At 37.8% G+C, this 21,239-nt stretch overlaps 1 protein-coding gene across 1 annotated transcript in view; it reads left to right on the top strand.

The window, feature by feature from the left end:
• The window catches only part of LOC139722178 (F-actin-uncapping protein LRRC16A-like), a 139,578-nt gene that overhangs the window by 14,785 nt on the left and 103,554 nt on the right, over positions 1-21,239 (top strand). Inside the window, exon 2 of the mRNA XM_071633493.1 lies at positions 9,867-9,964. Coding sequence (XP_071489594.1) covers positions 9,867-9,964 — 98 coding nt within the window. The remainder of the gene's footprint in view (positions 1-9,866; positions 9,965-21,239) is intronic.

Below are 21,239 nucleotides of genomic sequence, written 5' to 3'. Positions count from 1 at the left end.
CAGTCTACATGTGCCATGTACATTGTACTGTAGATAATGGCATACTGTGAATATATCATATTTCGTGTGCATGGATTGTAACATTATACTACATGATCTTTCATCATGTATTGGGGGGGGGGGGGGGGGGGGGCAAGACCAAGACGAAATGCCCTCCTCACAACAATGTACATATCAGTGAACAAATTCTGTATTAGCATCTCAAGGAAAAAAAGCAGGGTTTTTGAACAGGCTTTCAATACTGCTTTATTGGGTAACTTCAGCATATATGTACCGGTATATAGAATTATCGATACTGGATTAACCATGGTTCCGTCAAATCTCAAATTGTCATTCCATGTCGTACCCCAATTTTGATGATGGGTTCTTTGTGCTGTTTCATTTTCAGATGTTGTAGGTTTGTTTGTTTGTTTGTCTGTTTATTTGTTTTCAGACTTCAAAGTGGTATGATCAGGCATTACAATGAATTTAGCCAGGGGTCCTTTCAAAACTAAAGAATTATTGTGACCCATTTGTGCTTCCTTTGTTACTTTGTACATGATAGTATCATGTCTTTGTTCGGTCTGGTTGTGATTACATGTACAGCTGTACCCTGTATGTTGCAGTGGGAATCCTTTTTTTTTTTAAACACTGATCATAAACCTGGGCCTTCAAGGTACAGAAGAGCAAAGTGATGTATGCTGTGATTTTTACACACTATACAAAGAAATGTGCAGTTGATGAACAGTGATGATTTGAAATACACAAAATGGTACACAAAAACACCTGCAACTATATTTTGTACATGTAACATATCTCAGAATAACTTTTTTATGTCTTTATTGTATAGTAATTTCTGGTAGGGAGGAATATTCATGACATAGTAGCATTTTCATAAGTGTCATTATGATCTACCTTGTATAGTAAATTGCAAAGAATATGGAAAGGAAGTTAGCATTCGAGCAATTCCTATCATTATAGATATTTCAAACATAAAAAATATTATTGTTCATGATTTGTACTTGAGATATATCTGTTTGTCTTTATCTAACATGGGGTGGGGATGACATACACACTGTGGGTGCACTATTTTTGTTATGCCTCCACCACGAAGTGGTGCCGGAGGCATTATGTTTTCGGGTTGTCCGTCCGTCCGTCCTTCCGTCCGTCCGTAATGAATTTTGTGGACAAGGTAACTATCAAAACCTGTTGAGGTATCCTAATGAAACTTGGCATGTATGTGTATTAGGGGGTGAAGATGTGCCTATCAACTTTTGGGTGCACATGCTCAAGGTCAAAGGTCAAAAGGTCAAGGTCAAATACATAAAATTTCACTATTTCCACCATATCTATCGAATGCCTGAAGATATTTTCTTGAAACTTAGTGTATACATGTATTACCCAATTAAGATTCTCTGGTGAAAGTTTGGGTCATGAGGTCAAAGGTCAGAGGTCAAAAGGTCAAGTAAAAATATTAAAACTTCTTTTTTTTTTCTCCGTACCTTGGAAAATTGTTCAAGGTATCTTCATGGAACATAGTATATACATGTACTGACTGGAAGTGATTATCTAGAGAATGTAGAGTTCATGGGGTCAAAGGTCAAGTGCAACACTTCAAAATTTTACTATTTCCCTCATATTTATGCAATGCCAGCAGGGTTATTTTTTTTTTTACACTTGGTGTATGCATGTGTAACCTAATAGAAATTCTCTGGAAAGTTTTTTTTTTTCTTCTTTTTTTGCCTCAAAGGTCAAAAGGTCAAAGATCAAGTGAAAGTGCTGAACTAACTTTTTCCTCCATATCTCGGAAGTGGCTCAAGTTATCTTGAAACTTAGTACATATTATGCATGTTCTACCTGAAAGTGATTATCTTATGAATTTTAGGGTCAAGGGCTAGATGAAAATGGTAACAATTTACTATTCAATTCAGAAATTCCACTTTTTCTCCACACCTGTACCTTGAAAATTACTCAATGCCTAAATGTATGAATGGGTCAAAGTCAAGTTGAAGTCCTTAAATCCCTAGATGCATGCTCTCCTATTCATCCAATTAAACCTAGGTCAAGGAAGGTGAACATTCAACACATTTGTGACAAACTTGTCATTTCAATATTTTGCCGATTTTGTGAAAATGTTCAAGTTCAAGTTCAAGTTTATTTTCCAAATCTCATAAAAAGAAAAATGAAATCAATGTGATTTCATGTGAGCATAACAAAATGTACACACAGAAAAAACATTCATAAACAAAATAATGCACATGTATAAAAATCAAAGTTTGTGACTCAGGATATGTGGCGAGTGTGGAGGGGAACAGCAATAGGCCATTGACCTTTCGAGGCCGAACCCCATAGACAAAATGTTAAAAAAGAGAGTCATTAAATAATGATATCATAATCAACAGTTATCAATACAAGCATTACAGAATAATTAACAACAAGCACATAAAACAATTACAAATACTAAATGCACTTACAGAGGACAAAATAAGACACAAATTACAAAACAAAAACAGTCTACAAAACAGGACATTATGTAGCACTAAGCCAGATAGGACTACACATTTATACAATAATTTGAAATAAGCTGTAACTTATATTTTCTTCTGAATGATGCAAGAGATGGACTTTGTTTTAAATCAATGTTTAAACTGTTCCACAATTTTGGACCTAAAAATTTTATACTACTTCTCGATATCTTATATCGGTAAAATGGAACGTACATATTGCACGAATTTCGGGTTTCATAAAAATTGCTATTAAATGCAAAGTAACCACACATTGTCCACATGTAATCACACATTGTCCACATGTACTATCTACCACCTATTGGGAAAATCATGCATTATGGCGGAGGCATACCAGTCGCCAAAGCGACATTTCTAGTTCTGTCATGTTTATAAAAAAATACCTGGTTGCCCAATGCATGGTTGGGTAGCTGATGTTTTGTTTTTCAGCACTATGACCTTATGAATAAATGTCAACTGTGTATGGTTGTTTGGTATCATTTCCTGAATCAAAAACCTTATCCTTGATCTGAGTTGCTCTGCATAAAACACAAATTTCTAGATGTTTTTAATAAATCATTATGCCCCATGCATGTAGACAGTCAGGCTGCTTGCCAGTGTACAGCACACATGCTGTATGAGCAAAGAGAAAAGCACAGTGTACATATACATAATTGTTTTGTGAGTGGAACTTTGAACCATCCATCCACTTTTGGGAGAAACAGTTGATAAGATTGTTGGTTTGTAAATCTATTCTGACGTTCAAAGGGTATTTCCCCTTTTACTGGTCTGCCATCACTGCTGGGCAAACACACTTCGGCCAAGGGGTGAAAAAGGAAACAAAACAAAAAGCCATTACAAGAAACCTGCATGTAGGCACACATACATATAAACTGAGGCAGGCTAGAATGTAACATGATGAGTTTGGAGAAAAAAAAAATGGTGTGTATGTGGGCACTTATTACAATAAAAATATCAGCTTTTGCAGTGTGACAAGCATTTTTTTTTTTGATATAATCTAAGTTATCAGAGTTATTCATGTTCTTTTCAAATGAAGACATTGTACGTTTATATCACATAATACAAATGTCTTAATTGGAAATAACAAGACTTTAGTTGGATTTTTTTTTTTTTTTATATTACCGGTACTCTTATGTTTTGATCATTTTTTAACCCTGCAAACTAATAATGGAATGGGCATGAAATGGAATTTCCTGGTATTCAGATGGTGTTTACATATTAATCATATCTAGGATGATTTACCTTGACCCTATGCCATGACCCTCACAAACAATTAGAAAAGCCACAGACTCTATGTGGTTGTACTCGCTACCCACGCACAGTCCAAAATTGATGATGAAAAGCAGAAATGATAAACTGTGCAATACAAAACTCTGCAGCAATTTACGTATAAATGTACTGGAACATTTCCAATGTGGGCAGCAATGAGGCATGCTGGGCTATGCACATTGCATCTGAACTTAATAGATTTTGGGCGTGTGTCAAGCTGAATTAGAAATTTGTAGACACAAGTTTGAATGTTGAGTAAAATAAGGTGGTGCTATTTTTGCTTAAAGGGATCATATAGTTTTGGTTGAGACCTAATTTCAGGTTTCTTACATTTTTTTTTTTTTGGAGATAATGAGAAACCTCTTATGAAATAAGAGCATGTAATTCCATGAGGAATTCAATGTTTATTTGATGAAAATTGATTTTGAAATGGCTGAGATGTCCAAAACAGAGCGATTCTAATAAAGTGTGGGACCCACCTTTTATTATGATCGTTTTGTTTTGCTTTGTTTTTGGATGTTTCAGTCATTTCAAACCCGATTTTCATCAAATAAACTTTGAAAATTTCCTCTTAAAATGGTATGCTCTGTACTATTTCATAAGTGTTTTCTTGGTATCTCGCAAAAAGATAAAAGCCCAATTTCCATCTCCACCAATACTGTACCATTCCTTTAATGTTTCACTGCTCTCTGTACATTCTGTGAGATTTACTGTGGCTAGCATAAAGTTTAGTACAACTGTTTAACTTTCGTGTGGGCCTGCTTCTATTGTGCTTCACTGAAGCATGACAGCAAATAAGGTTTGAATCACAAACAGGTTTTCTTTAAAGTTCAGGCAGTCTTTGCAGCAGCAGCAACAACAACAACAAACAACCCCCCCCCCCCCCATTAAAAAAAAACCAACAACAACAACAACACACAAACCACCAAAGTCTTGAGGCATGTTTGACCATGGAGATTGCTAGAATGTCAACGAAATCCAGTGGGTGCCCATGAAAGCATTGTTTATTCATCTGAAGTAGAGTCCAGTCTACTATCGTGGCATTATTATCAGGTTGTCCCATACTATGTGATGTAGTACAATGTAATGTGGTGCAGCAGGCCTCTGCAATCTCAGACTATCGGCATTGCTCTGTCAACAAGGAAGTTTCCCCTGCCAGATAAAGATTGAGGCTGATTGAATTGAACAAAGTTAATGATTTGTTACACCCTTCCCAAGTTCCTTCTAATATCAAGGTAGGCCTACATACAAGTATACGCTGGCACATTGTACATATTTTATGTACAGAGTACGTATGTTTAATTACAGCAGGTGTGCAGTATTGTATACCTGAAATCATGTACGGAATGTACAGGCCCTGGTAGTTTAAAAGAGGCTTCAGATTTTGAAATATGTTTTGGAGGTTTTTCTGTGTTTTTTTTCCCCCTTTGGTTGACAGATTTTTGTATTTATTGCTCTTTTTTTTTTTTGGGGGGGGGGGGGGCAGAGTGGTTGATAAGTATTAAGTGATGTGCATGTATACTGTGTGTGTATCACTAGAAGTCTGTATAACACAATGAAATTCTTGACGAGGCTGAAATGCTTTAAATGTGACACTTCACGATAGATTATTATTATCAATATGATTATCAGAGTGATTTCAATGAGGTTAACTGTCTGCCAAGAAAAGAAAAATCAGTGTGTTCTTTTTTGAGACATGAACACAATCCTTTCAGAAACTGCTACATTCCCACTCGTATTACAGTTTCAGTTTGTTTTCATCATCATAATTGTTGGAAAGCAGCCAGTATAAAACAACTACAGAAGTGCTCGGGATCGACCTACAAACAATTTCGAGCCGTCAAATTTACAGCGCACCACGTGCTGGAAAATTTTACGAGACAGGCATGCCTGCACTTGTGTGTGTGACAGAGAGTAGTTTCGATGTCTTCACATCTTCGAAGTGTGTGTGAAATTGTTTATTATGCACGATAGGCAACGGCCACTGTTGCTTTGGCTTCCATTAATAATGATGAATTAGTGGTGATTATGGTACTGGTGGTAATAACGATAGTGGTTATGGTAATGATGACAAATAATAATGATGGTATCCGTTATAACTGTGATGATTTAACCCGTTGAGGACGAGTCGCGAGTATGCTTGGGTAGGGGTCTATGGGAAATGCGTGTTGTAGCAAAATCAGTCCATCCTCAATGGGTTAAGTGATAAAGATGATTATCAAATTATCTTGTCAAAAAAAAAAGTCCCTTAAATCCCCATTTCTATCTGGGGTGTGGCACAGTGCCTGTTAATCATATATTTTCTGTCATTCATTGTTGGTGTTTCATAACCATGGAAGCATAAAGTTCTCCTTCATTTGACCCCTTTGTTGTTCATATATGGTTGTTTGTGTTGCAGAATATACATCTTGATTCCAACATTATAATTAATCCCTAAAGTAGCAACACATTTTGGAGAAGATTTAAGTTCTTGTTTTCTCTCTCTGGTTGGCAATTATTTGTAGATAAAGAAAATATTTATGTTAAAAAAAAACACACTCTACTTCACTTTTCTCGCATGATAAAAGAGCACTTGGCTTGCTTCTTTCAGAAGGCAAGGGAATGAGTATTACCCCTTACATGTACATCAGTAACAAGGCAAAGGAATGTGTACCAGTACTTTTTTTTTTCTCTCTTTTTATTTGCTGTATACATGTATATCTTTCTACACATGTAACATCACAAATTTTAGTAGTCTTCTCATCCAGCGATGGCAGCACTGAAACTTTTGAATGAAACTTTTGAATGGATTGTCTTATTTTCCTGAAATTTTCATTGATGTGTTCAACTAATATTGCTGCATGCACTCAATCCAGATCATATATATTATGGTGAACTCATCCTTTAATGACAAGATTCCATTGTTTCCAAGCCTCCCTGTACATTGTACAGGATACTGGAGGTATCAAATTTATAAACCCCTTTGCTTGTTTGTTGTTCTTTGCAAGGATTTGTCATCTTTAATTAAAACTCTGAATTTTTCGCATTGTATGATATAGATACTATGCTGTACACATTATAAACATATTTTGTGAGTATGATACTTTGCAAATTAAGGCTTGTATAAAAGCCAAGTGAAAAAACTATTAGTTTCTCATCCTAACTTTTTGAAAAAAAAACCAGGAGGATGAGGGCATTATTCCTTTTTTTGCCTCAATGCAAGGTTCAAAGACTGTAAACAGTGAAAACTCAATTGAAATTATGTCTTTTTATCATTCAAAAAAAAATCTTGATGTGACAGCAAAAAAAAAAAAAAAAAAAAAAATTGGGTGGGGACAAGAAATTAATCTTTTTTTTTTTTTGTCTTGGCCTATAAAGACAATTTCACACAAGTTATTGAATTCATGACCGAGAATCATAAGAGATTACAAATTAAGTATCCAAATCCCATTTTTCAGGGAAACAGTTGGTACTTTCCCACATGTGTACCATTGACCACAATAAACAGCACATTTGTGTATACACGTGGTGATGATTTCATGCATTTTTAATTTCCTGAATATCACTCAACTCTTGAGATTCACATAAATAGAAATACTACAGACTGTACGTACTACGAAATAAACTACTGTACAATCAGAAACAGTCACAAGTTGAAGCCGACAGCCTTTTTTGTGGCGTGAAACTTTTGCGAATTGCGACTTTCATGTGCATTTATGCTTTCACGAATCTGGACTCACAGAATTTGCAGAGGTTTCATGCGCACAAAAATTTCTGGTTGTGCAGTATACATAAAAGTGATTGCAAAGTTCCTCCTTGTAAGTTTGAAGATGAATTTGGCCTTGAATTTCCCGTTCAAGTCTTGTCCACTAAGAAAGAAATATAAGTCACATGATGTGACTTTCATTTCCATCCAATAGTGTTGTTTGTAGTTTAGAATTTGTCCACATATACGTATGTATAGTTTATTTGCATGACCAAAGCAGGAAATGAGACACATTTATTTTTTTAGACTCTGCCAGGACAATTCTCATTGCAATTTGTCATTGAGCTCTCGTTTGTGCTGTTGTGGAAATAGTCAAGGTTATGATGCCACTTGATTTCAGAATTGTGTTTAGTATCTCACAATGCATGATTAGACTATTATTTACAGTCAAGCCTGTCTATAGTGGCCACCCAAGGGAGAAAAGAAGGTGGCTATTATAGACAGGTGCTGCTATAGATAGGGTTTTTAACATGGCTTTTCTCTCAGGGATTTTTTTAGTGGACTTATTGGTATATGGCAGGTGGCCACTAAGACAGGTTTGACTGTGGCTTATAAGGCCCATAGGGTGTACCTCTTGCTTTTGAAGAGTGAAGCACTGTGGTAGTACACTGGTGAAAAACTAGTCAAAGATGAAAAACAAAAATGACAAGGGCTATGACTTTTTCTTTAACATGACATATACGGTCGGCTTGAGTCAGGGACCTTAAAGATAATCATCAAGGTCATGTGATTTGGTCATGTGACAAGGCCATGTGACTTTGATGTCTGAATAGTACTACTCAGTTATTTCTATACTTACTGTAAATGTTGATAGATTTCTGTTTCTTTTCCCCCCACATGCTGAGAGTAATTGACTTCCTCTAATGGTGTGCCCAAAGAGGCTATCGCAGTGTGAGATATGAAGGTTACATTTTTTCATATGAGTGTCCAACATGTGAGTTAATTTATTCTCTAGCTATACTTGTGATCCGCTCAGATAACTGACTGTCATTCACATGGAGATAACCTTGTCTGTGGCGAACATATTTATAATTATTGAGGACATGTTTTCCCAATATTTTGCACTTTTTTATACCTAATGTGGACTATGAAACATTTTTTAAAGAGTCAGAAGCGTAGGGAGACATTGAAACAATCTTCGTTTGCTGCCCGCCGGGTTACATTCAAAAAACACAAATACATGTAGCACATCAGATACAGTGTACATGTACGGTGTATGTGCATGGAAGCATATGCTCGTCGGTAACGATCAACTGCAGCCGAAATTCTTCATCTGTTTGTGTACTGACATAAGTTACGTTCAGACGACAAGCCCTAACCTCGAGTTTAGGCTCTTGCCCCCTAACTTCGACGCACGTCCACACGACGAAGCTTAATCTCGAGGTTAAACTCCTGCCCCTTTGAGTTCGTTGATTTTTGTGTCCACACAGGTGCTTAACTATGAGTGGGGACCCCCCGCGGCTCATGGTTAGAGCGCTAACTATAAGATTTCTTGTGGCTCTTAACATCGAGCTAACCTTGAGGTTAGCTAACTACAAGTGCATCTACACGGTTCCTAACTACGAGCTTAACCTCGAGGTTAAGGCTTGTCGTCCGAACGTAACTAATGAGATCAGGGATAAAGCTGTGAAGAATTTATGGGGATTCTGGAGTAGGTGTATATATCCAAGCTGGACCAATTTTTCGAAAACAGCACTTGCTTTATTGATTTTCGGACAAGAATACACCAACGTGTATCTTTCTTATAGAATCATGCAAAATGTTCGCATGTTATCATTTCGTACTAAAGTGAATTCATCATGAATCAGAAAAGCACTCTGAGAGCGCAGACCTCTGCCAAGGAGGTTTTTCCACCACTGATCTCGTTCTTTCATTGAGATAAATGATATCCACTAAATACATGCATGCTGAAAATAGCCCACTTTCCCAATATAGAAGCCTTTAGATACGTCATCAACTTTCACCTGTGCATGTGCCTCGCCCTAGCCCCCCAGCAGAAACAAGAGCACGCACTTTAGTGCGCGCATGCATGCAAACCTCAAATACGTGCAGCTTGAACTCCCAAGTTCATTTACTATAAGTGCCAAAATATCGAAAATCCTTCATAAAATCCATCAAAATTCACAGATCACTACAAAATTTAATCATCTGTTACTTGTGTCATTCCCAACCTTCTCTGTAAGTTTCATCAAAATCCATTAACAACATTTTGAGTTATTTTGCACACGGACAAACAAAACCAACGAAAACATAAACCTCCTCCCTTGGCGGAAGTAATAAGTTTTTTGTGCCTTGCGTTTTCCCCTCAAGTTCAGCCAATATCCCTTCATTTCTTCTTCCATTCACAGAGAGCGTGAAGCAGGCGGTGGGCAAGTCATACGAGCATGGACCGATCAAGATGGTCATGATGAATGTCCGTGGTACAGAGCAGGAGGAACGGATACTGGTGAGAAAAATGTTGGACAGGCTGTACAATTTTGAGCCAATGATTGGCATTAGTCTGGTTGGCATTGCTTGGTTACAGTTTGTTCATGTAAAGATAAAATAAGGGTTGCTATTCAGAAGGTTTGTTTAAAATATTCTGAACAGGAAATTTTTTTTCCAACTCAAATTTGAGTAGCAATTTCAGCTAATGAACAACATTTCAAATGGGGTCTAGGGCAATTACCCCTGGGCAATTACCCGGGACCCTTCCCCTGGCCCTAATCCTAATTGTAATCCTGAACTTAGTCCTAACCCTAACCCAAACTCCTAACCCTAAACCTATTGTAACCCTAACCCTAATCTTTACTCTAACCTTACCACTAACCAGTATTTAGCTGGGAGTAATTGCCCTCTGGGAGTAATTGCCCGGATACGTTTCAAATGGTATCATGTACACTTCTATGGAAGAAAACTGCTACACACAAGTTAGTTTGTGTAGTAGTGGTGTAAAAATGCATATCAAATTGCGATGCGACACCAGGAAAATTATTCCCTGCTGAAGATGAAATAAGACTCGCTATTCTGAAGGTTCATTAATCCAAAAATGAAATAAGGTTTCACGTTTGTTACTCCAAAGTTTTCGTAATCTGGAAGTGGAGTAGGATTAGTTATTCCAAAAATGAAATGAGGTTCACTATTCCATAGAGGAATAGGTTTGTCATTCCGAAGGTTCATTGATCAAAAAATGAAAAGGGGTTTGTAATTCTAAAGGTTCATTGATATGCACCATCTGTTGTTTTGTTTATTTGTTAACCTTATTTCATTATGAGATTAACGAACCTTTGGAATAACAAACCTTATTTCATTTTCAGATTAACGAATCTTAGGAATAATGAACCATATTTTTCATTTTTTAATTAATGAACCTTTGAAATAATGAACCTTATTTCATATTCAGATTTACGAACATCTACTTTTGTAGGTGTGGGGAATTTTTTATGTTTCAGAATAACAAACCTTTGGAATAACAAAAATTAGTTGTCATTTTCAGATTATAACAAACCTTCATAATAATGAACATCAGCCGTTTGTGGTAAGTGTGATGTCCAATATATATAGGTACTGAGAGAGGGTAACTTGATCTGTCATGATATGAGTTCCATTCATACAAACCACAAGTCTCGTTGGTATTGGATTACGGTACAAAACTTGACCTCATTCACCACTCACTGTTCATACATCTCCAAAACATTCGATTGGCTACAAGATAAGCTCTTTAAATGTCTAAACTGTGCATTCCCAAATGATGACATTGTAGCGAGTTGGGACATTGGATAAACAAGTTGATCAAGTATTTATACACAAGTCAATGTACCCATGTATGCTGTGCGATAACTTACCGGGTACTGCAAGGATGTTAAAACTCAAGATGGACTCATTTTTGCATCATAATACAGATTGCAAATATTAGGGTGGGGTTTTTTTTTGTGACTCCATACACAAGAATTATTAGGTTTTACAGTTTAGATTTTCCAAACTGATTTGTAAAAGCTCAAATATGATGGGGAGTTCATTTTCCATTTGCAATTTCAAGGTACGCAAGCACTGGAACGCAAGAGCATTCTCTTATTGTGTGTACACTGTAGATCGTTCAAAAGCGCGTTCTAGAGGAGTCACAATTTCTATAGCGGATTTGCGAACAGTAGCGCATGATCTTTCCGTGGAACGCTCAAGAACCTGTCCCCAGTAAATCGGTAATGACTTTGTTCTTGCCCGTTCCGCAAACAATAGCCAGATTTCCGTTAGTCTTCCTGCCAATCGAAAGATAACGTGCCTTTTGTTTCATTTAAGTACCTCGGACTGAATGCCAGCAGAACTCCAGTGACTTAATTCCCTGACGCCTTATTATGGGATGCCTATGAATAGGCCTATTGGGTTTGTGATAGGTACTACTCAATTAGTAATCTCCATAGCATCAAGTGGGGATTGTTAAAACGGTTACAATTCATAGAAGCCGGGGGGGGGGGGGGGGGGGGGGTACAAGCAGAAGATGATTGCCATTAGTGAGGCAAGTGAAGTAATTGATTACAGCTTAATGACAGATGGACAAAATGTTATGCATAATTTGCAAACATGATACAGAGTAAACTGATTGATGTCCATAGCATTTACCGCTAGATAGCCGACGACAAGTACGGAATACAAGACAAGCAACTCAGTGTGTCGTAAAGCATCATGTCCAGTACCATATTTGGCCCTTACAGTGTTATGTTCACTGATTGGCACACATGCTGTACCATGTTGTGCTTGTTTCATCTATTGTCACAGTTGTCTAGAAACAAGCTGTCAATGAATAGAGATTACCTAATCCCCCCTAATCCGTATTGTGGCACCATAGCCTTCCTGTTTGACTTTGAATAGGCACCAGGCTATACCTGAGTGGGCTTGCTAACTTTTTCAAAGTTGTTTGTCAAATTTGCATGTATTGCTAAAGCCAAAGGATGATGAAAAAATAAAGCTTGACAAGTTAGGCTGAAGTGTCATGGGTGTAACTGGTTAAAGATTGACTCAGTGTAGATTGTAGATGTACATGGATTTATACAATAAAAGTCCACCTATAAAATGACTTGTTTTTTCAAAGCGTCAGCCATCTTTTGTATTGGGGGACACAAAGAAATTTTACCTGAAAAACTTTACAATTGGGTTTAGATGCTACTTGCACTCGACAGGAAACAGATTCTCTAAATTGCAGCATAGGGCATTGGGGTACTGTTAAACCAAAAATTTCCATAATCATGTACATGAAACTTTCACATGTTTTGCGAGGGGCAAAGATTTGCGAGAGTTAGTTGCACATGACAGTTTTTGTCCACACAATGCATTGAATGCCGGGTTGGCAAAATTTCACTAAAGTTTCATGGCGCGAAAAATGCCATCGGCTCCAATTCACAAAAGCTTTATATGGTTTTACAGTATCATAGTACCCAGCATGCTTGCACATGGTGACACTGGAGCATCTTAAATTCCATGGTGTGGCTAATGGGATAGTGTGTGATTATCAATGAGAAAATCAAGGCTTCATTGCATTTCATGATGTACCAGCAGACTGGTCAATAATGCCCAGTACAATAAGGATAGAAACTTGGCTAAACAATTGCAGATGATACAGTACAGTGTGATTATGGTGTGTAACATGAGCTCGAATTTTGATAGTATGTTATCAAATGAATATAGGCCATAGCTAGCCACACAATGATTTGATGATGAGATATCCGAGGACAAAACTGATAGCTTTCTATTCACACTTGAACAAAGGGGGTTCTCATACATGTTGAGTATTTTTTTGTGTGGTCATATTGGCGGCATGGCCATGCAGTATTTCGATGTGAGAACATCTACACGTATAATGCGAGAGTCGTATGAAGGACCATTCTGATTAATCTTCCCCTGCCCTGATGTATAAAAGTTGATATCAAATTTACAGTGTAGGCCTACCATTAAGTGAGAAAATCAAGCATAAGTTTCGGAATGCTCGTTTCTGATTGGCTATTAATTATATGGCTTTAATGTATAAGTTTGGTTTTGAGACTCAGGTTTGATTTCATCTTTTTGTGCAACACGGCCCAGGTTGAGTCTTGAGAGTATTGAGAGTAACTTTTTAAGCATTGAAAGCTTGTGTTCAACTTCATTCTTATGCAGGGTTGACTTTGGGGAAAGATTCTGCAGACAGTGTTTTAATAAAGTCCACACAGTTTTATTATCTATGCATGCTGGTTCTGGAGTAGAATTGAGTTTCATGACTCGCCTCACTATATGCACGTAGAAGAGGTCCCACCTACAAGTGTACAAGGAAACCCTGTTATAATGAGCTCACTTACAAAAAGATCCCACGTTTTGGTAATTAATGCACATCTATTTAACGTGATGAAATAGGCAGTCCCAATTTTCCATAACTGCATTAAAGCTGGTCTCTTGTAGTACATGTACGTTTACAACGAGGTACATGTAGAATCGGCGGTTCTGCCGACCTCGTTATAATGGAGATTCCCCTGTACTTTAAACACATGTGTAGATGTATCACAATATGAGACTCGACATACATTAGACACCAAGGAATGGATTACACACAGTATACATGTACTTGTACATCGTTACTTATTTGAAGACAATGCTCAAAATTGTTGTTTCGATATACACTATGCAGTCCATTATATCTCGTTTTGATGACAGGCATTCACATGAAAACAAAAAATTCGTGAAGAGTTGTTCATCAAAAAAGGTTGTATATCTAGTCGTCGTACAAATTGTACATCAGTATGTATAGTGATACCAAAACTGCCTTGAATCAGAGTGTGTGTGTACATGTGTGATGTTTCAACTTGCGCAATTCTCCTTGACAGGTGGGTTTATTAGCTGTTGTTTTGTTGAAGACGAGTCCCGATAGTTCCCTGGCAGACGTCTAGAAAGTGGGAAATGCATGTTATATAGTAAAATCAGCCCATCCTCATTGGGTTTAATAATAGTCATGGATAGATTCCAAGGCAAGCTATTCTCAGTGGCTTTGAATGAATCACTTTTAGTCCGGTTCACATGCTGTTCCTAAACTTCAAGTTTACAATTTGTAGGTCAAAAACTTTATAACTCTTGATGATTAGCTTGTAGTGTAGCACCGTGTGGACGCACTTGAAAGTTACAAAAGTGTAGCAATCTTAAAGTGATGATGATTAGAACCACGATGATTAGAAACACTCTAGACATCTTTAGGTTTACACACTCTCCATGAGCTGCTGGGGGTCCCCCACTCATAGTTTCGCTCCGTGTGGACACAACAATCAGAGAGCTTGTGAGTTAGCGTGAACCTCACTTCTCGTGCGAATCCTTGTCAACCTCTAGCTGCGCTATTTTGTATGGGCATAAGGTTATTAGGCAAGACTCTGCACTTCTGGTGTAATCATCGAGTGGGATGCACTCATAAATTGTAACTTAAAGTTTAGGTGCGCCTGTGAATTCACAAGTGGAAAATGCTATAATCATCAACAGTTCAGTTTTCGACCTAAACTTCAAGTTTGGCAACTGCGTACCGTGTGAACGTTACAATTTTTTGTGGGGAAGGAATGTGATGTACTTAACAACTGTTTAATAGGAGGCGTTAGTGGCAAGGAACATTAATTCTTTCTGTGCCAGGGACTTTGGAAAGTGTGTACAACACTATGGGGTTTTACTGGGCCAGTCAGCACTCAAAGCACACAAGGAACGAAAATCTAAAAAGCTCAAGGGTGTCATTGCATCTCTGATTACCTTCAAGAATAGGAGATTGAATATTGTGTTTTCCGTTTTATTTTTTTTTTTCTTGCTTTGATGGCTCCAAGTAGAAGAGTATATAATCAAATTGTGCAAAGGAATGGTAGTGTAGAAGTTTCACCAAATTTCTACATAAAATGAGAAAGTTACCAAAGTTATAATACATGTACTTGAGTTCATGAACAGTAAGTCTGGTTGCAACCCCATTATTATAACACCATGAGGTGATGATGTCGTCATACCACAACACTCATATAAAACACAAGATAATATTCTTGATTGATGATCCGGCCAGTGCTCTCCGTACTGCTTTCCGAGTTATCATTGCCAGCTCATCATAATTTCATGTGAAAGATATGATTATGCTTCTTTCGGTTTCACTTCAAGAAGGAAGATCACATATGAAGATCTGTGATGTGGGTCAACAGTGGCGGATCCAGAGGGGATCGCACTGGGCGCGCGCCCCCTCTTTATTTTTTTGTTAAAACAAAAAAGAAATAAAAGGAAAAAATTGGTTGCGTGTGTGCCCCCCTTCAACTTTAGTTACGTTCAGAGGACAAGCCCTAACCTCGAGGTTAAGCTCTTGCCCCCTAACTTCGACGTGTGGACACACGACAAATCTTAACCTTGAGGTTACGAAACCTAGAGGTTAAATTCCTGCCCCTTTGAGTGCGTTGATTTTTGTGTGCACACGGTGCTTAACTACAAGTGGGGACCCCCGCGGCTCGTGGTTAGAGCACTAACCATATTAAAGTTTTCTTGTGGCTCTCAACATCGAGCTAACCTCGAGGTTAGCTAACTACGAGTGCATCTTCACGGTCCCTTACTACAAGCTCTAACCTCGAGGTTTCCTAACCTCGAGGTTAAGGCTTGTCATCTGAACTTAACTTTTGTAAAGGCACCTCCCCTTTACGGAATTCCTGGATCCGCCCCTGGTCAATGGGCAACTTGGACAGTGATGATATCTTGAGAGCCCCCTTCACTTTTCATCATGTGCCATTGCAACAAGAATAACTTTTGCCCTCTGAAAACATAAATATTATACTAAAAATTCTATGCCATCATCATGAAGCCTCAAACAGGCTGTATCATTTCAAACATGATGGTGTGGTCTGCAATTGTAGCTGTTCACTTTCAAATACACCATATTTGTACATGCACATGCTAACTGTATTTGCTCTAGGAGGCTATGATAGGAAAATTTCCAAAAGATAGTCACAGTTGAACAAAACTGCGCAATAATGTGAAAGTTGTTGTCTTCTTTTGTTAGACTATATTGATATTGCATGGGAACTGTTGCTTTGACCTCATTGGATTACAGGAACTATCAATATACCTTCTCATTTTAGGAACAAATACGTGATGGAAACACATGTAACATGTGAAAAGTGTGGGTTACATTGAATTCTGTTACATGAAGGTGGTGGTGTTACCTTTAAAGAGGCTGTCATTATCAAGTGAGGACTGTATCGCAACTTAGGTACACACAGTAGCATCCACGTCTAATTGCATACAAGTGTTTGTCTTTCCTTATGAATGTTTTGCCAAAGCTGTGACACTTTTTGCAGTTATTACTGCCTGGTGTCTGATGATTTGGAATGCTGCCACAAAAAACAAACAGGCATACTATGTAGTGTATTATCTGTTGCTGCAGCATGCTATGGACTTCCCAAGCATGTGTTTGATGTCTACTGAGATATCTCTAACTCTCAAGGGCTGAAAGTGCCACTGTTGCCATGTGAGTCAGATAAACTTGGCAACTCTTTTATAACAGGCCCTTATTATTGTGAAAAATAATACTTGTAGTTCTTAGATTCTAATGGGCCCTTATCGTTATCAAAACATCAAGGAGAAACCCTTCAAACACACATAAATCAATTTTCTATTACTACTGCATTTGAATTTCTGTGAATTTTTACATTGCTACGACAATGATTATAATGACCAATTGATATTGATGATATAATGATGATGATTTAAAATGATACCAACCACACCTGAACTGGGCACACAGAGGGATATAACAAGGCAACCATCCCCCAAAACAAACAAACACAAACAAAGGAAAACAGCAGAAAAAAAAGACAAAGAAACAGAGAAAGAAATGTCCCAAACGAACAAACCAAAACAAATGGAAGGAAATGATTTGTACAGTATCTATTATGTAAGTTTTTTAAAGGAAAGAAATTTGAAAAACCAGGGGGGTCATGTCCCTGGAAAAACAGAGGTGCTCATAGGCTAGGGAGAATAGCAGCTCCAGTTAGCAAAATAAAAACTTGCATTAAAGACACAAAGCTTGCCTCTGTTGGGGAAGTCAGTAATAGGAACTCAATAAGCTCGCCACATTCTTGTGGAATCAACCATTCCCTCCCTGGAGGCCATATTGCGTTGTGTTCGCATTGTCTGACATTTAACCCTTTGTTTGCTTTGGGTACAGATTGTTACAGAAAACCCCATTGGTGTTACATGCTCGGTCCAAAGTCCTCGGCAGTGGAAGAGTTAAGGTTAGGGTGGCATGTCACCTCAGGGGGATTTTACCAGGGGAATTCCCAAAGCCTGCATGAGGTCAACTAATTCCCAATGAGGGCACTACTGTGAGGCTTCATACATTTCTTACCCCATGTCATCAACCTAGAGTTCACTATTTGTGTGATATTATATCATTATATTGTTACCTTGGAAATCAAGACCAGTCAAAATATCACACACACACCCACACATACACATAGATTAGTGCGATTAAAAGAGATTTTCCTAATAATCAGTACTTATGTAAAACATTACTGATATATGTACAAAATGTGCCACTCCTAATTAAGTTGACTTTGATAGATCTGATATAAAAAAATAAAAGAAATGTCCAGTGGAAATAGAGAAATTTACATTAAAACAAATTATTGAAAAGTAAGAAGATTAATGACATTTTAATTCAAACTTCCATGTCTTCAGATATGTTTATTGGTGTGTGTTTGTGTATTGTGTTTATGTCAGTCTATTATATGTTTAGATATCAATATTGTACAGATATTACCTTTTTGGAGGTGTAATATAACTCATGTAATTCCTGCCGTATTTATATTTTCCCCAAGAGATTATATTATTGAGTGCTTCAAGGAAATATTGTCCCCTGGGAAAGATATACAATACTCCCAAGAGACTGTTCAGTATTGATTATATGATGGTATTACAGTGATAGACAAGACAATAGCCGGGTTCACACGTACAAATTAGCGGGATGACGATCGCGATGCTCATCCCGAGTTTTTTGGCGAGCGTCCACACGTACCAAATTAGCGGGATGGCGATCGCGATCGGTATCCCGCTAATTTGGCGAGCGTCCACACGTACCGAATTATCCCGCTAATTGCCGACAGAGACAACAACAAAGCCTGCAAACTGGGTCACACAGCGCCCTTCTCTATCACTGCTTGCGCGCACTTACCTTTGTCTATTGTCTTTTACGCGTCAGTGGTGTGGTTTGCGCGCTGAGTGGTTGTGCTCCAAAGAGGTGAAGGACCTCTTCGCAGAGGCCTCGCTGTTGTGATGTGCGCATTGCATGATGGGATGTAAAAACTCGAGATTGTAATCCCGACCGTTCACACGTACCAGCGCGCGGCCAATTATCCCGCTAATTGACGAACCAGCGCAAGATTTCTTGGGATTAGCATCGCGATGCTTATCCCGCTAATTTTCGGGTTTTTTCTGTCCACACGTGCAAAAAATTCGGGATGACGATCGCGATGCAAATCTCGAGATTTGTATCCCGCTAATTGGTGTACGTGTGAACCCGGCTACTGTGTTACATGATCTGGTTGACATGAATACACACCATTTCATTCTAGTCCTATTGGCAGCCAGCCAGTCAAATTTTGGAATTATATTGACCTCATGTGACTCCATTATGACCAATTAACAACCAGTATTTATATTTGATGTATAAAAATATTGATCTTGTATTCATGTGACAGAAGTAATTGCATTAATGAGCTTATAAATGTACTGTAGGCATATGTACACCTGTATGCAATTGTGTGTTTTTGTGTGTGCACACATAACATGATACAAAGAAGCTTGTTGTCATGCTGTTATACTTTCATTGTTTTAATACACCAGCATGGCATTTGATAAGAAGAATTTGTTTCTGACTTATTGATTTTTTTTTCTGCCAGGTGATCTGTGTAATATGCAAATCTTTCACCTGTTTTGCAGCTGTTGTTGATGTGTGTGTAATGGTCTACAAGTAAGCCAATGTATTGATCATCAAAATATCTGCACTTTTGAGGGTAGTGTCAGATTTACAATTTGTTGTTATTGTTGTCAAAGAAAATCTTACGTTTCTGGTTGTGCATAACATATTTAGTACATTTTAGAACTCCCATACTGGAATATCTGATGCTGCAAAGCTCTGAAATACACAGTTCTGATACTAATTTATTGACCTCTGAAATACACAGTTCTGATACTAATTTATTGACCTCTGAAATGAATACACTATTGAATTGTCATAATATACCCTTATTATTTAGTCCTGTTTTTGGATGAATAAATCTGCTTTCAAAAAGAGACCTCCGGATATTTTTTCAGGCTTTTACATTTGAACAAGTTACAACTATAAGATTGGTTATACTGGGTCCAGAGTTTCAGAATTTATAGTGATTGGGATGAGGAATAAGAATGTTTTTATGCCTCCGCCACGAAGTGGTGCCGGAGGCATTATGTTTTCGGGTTGTCCGTCCGTCCGTCCGTCCGTCCGTCCGTCTTTCCGTCCGTCCGTCCGTCCTTCCGTCCGTCCGTCCGTCCGTCCGTCCGTCCGTCCTTCCGTCCGTCCGTAATGAATTTTGTGGACAGGGTAACTACCAAATCCTTTTGAGGTATCCTAATGAAACTTGGCATGTATGTGTATTAGGGGGTGAAGTTGTGCCTATCAACTTTTGGGTGCACATGCTCAAGGTCAAAGGTCAAAAGGTCAAGGTCAAATGCTTAAAATTTTACTATTTCCCCCATATCTATGCAATGCCTGAAGATATTTTCTTGAAACTTAGTGTATACATGTACTACCCAATTAAGATTCTCTGGTGAAAGTTTGGGGTCATGAGGTCAAAAGGTCAAAGGTCAAAAGGTCAAGTAAAATGTTAAAATTTCACTTTTTTCTCTGTATCTTGGAAATTGTTCAAGGTATCTTCATGGAACATAGTATATATGCATCCACTGACTGGCAGTGGTTATCTAGGGAAATTAGGGTTCATGGGGTCAAAGGTCAGGGGTCAAAGGTCAAGGGTAATACTTCAAATTTTATTATTTTCCTTATATTTATGCAATGCCAGCAGGATTTTTTGTTTTAAAACTTGATGTATGCATGTATAACCCAATAGGGATTCTCTGGGATTTTTTTTTTGCCAAGAAGGTCAAAGGTCAAAAGGTCAAAGATCAAGTGAAAGTGCTGAACTTACTTCTTTCTCCATATCTCGGAAGTGGCTCAAGTTATCTTGAAACTTAGTACATGCTGAATTTATGTATGTTCTGCCTGACAGTGATTCTGTTATGAATCAAAGGCCAGATGAAAATGATAACAATTTACTGTTCAATACAGAAATTGCGCTTTTTCTCCATACCTTGAAAATTACTCAGTGCATAAACTTATGAAATGGTCAAAGTCAAGTTAAAGTTCTTAAATCCCCAAATACATGCTCTCTTATTCATCCAATTAAACATAGGTCAAGGAAGGTAAACATTCAATACATTTGTGACAAACATGTCATTTTAATATTTTGCCAATTTTGTGAAAATGTAATCACACATTGTCCACATGTACTATAGACCTATTAGGAGAACCATGCATTATGGCGGAGGCATACCAGTCGCCATAGCGACATTTCTAGTTAAGATTTATGATACAAATCACAATGAACGAGGATGATGACATTGCAGTTTCACTGCAAGAATGCATGCATGGGGGCTCAAGGAAACAAAACAAATTATGAGGAAGAATATGTACA

The sequence above is a fragment of the Diadema antillarum genome, unplaced genomic scaffold (genome assembly GCF_040938485.1).
Source record: "Diadema antillarum isolate AM-2024a unplaced genomic scaffold, OU_Dant_1.0 scf00000160, whole genome shotgun sequence".
NCBI classification, from domain to species: domain Eukaryota; kingdom Metazoa; phylum Echinodermata; class Echinoidea; order Diadematoida; family Diadematidae; genus Diadema; species Diadema antillarum.
The sequence above is the reverse complement of the archived record's forward strand: the minus strand, read 5'-3'. Positions and strand labels throughout refer to the sequence as shown.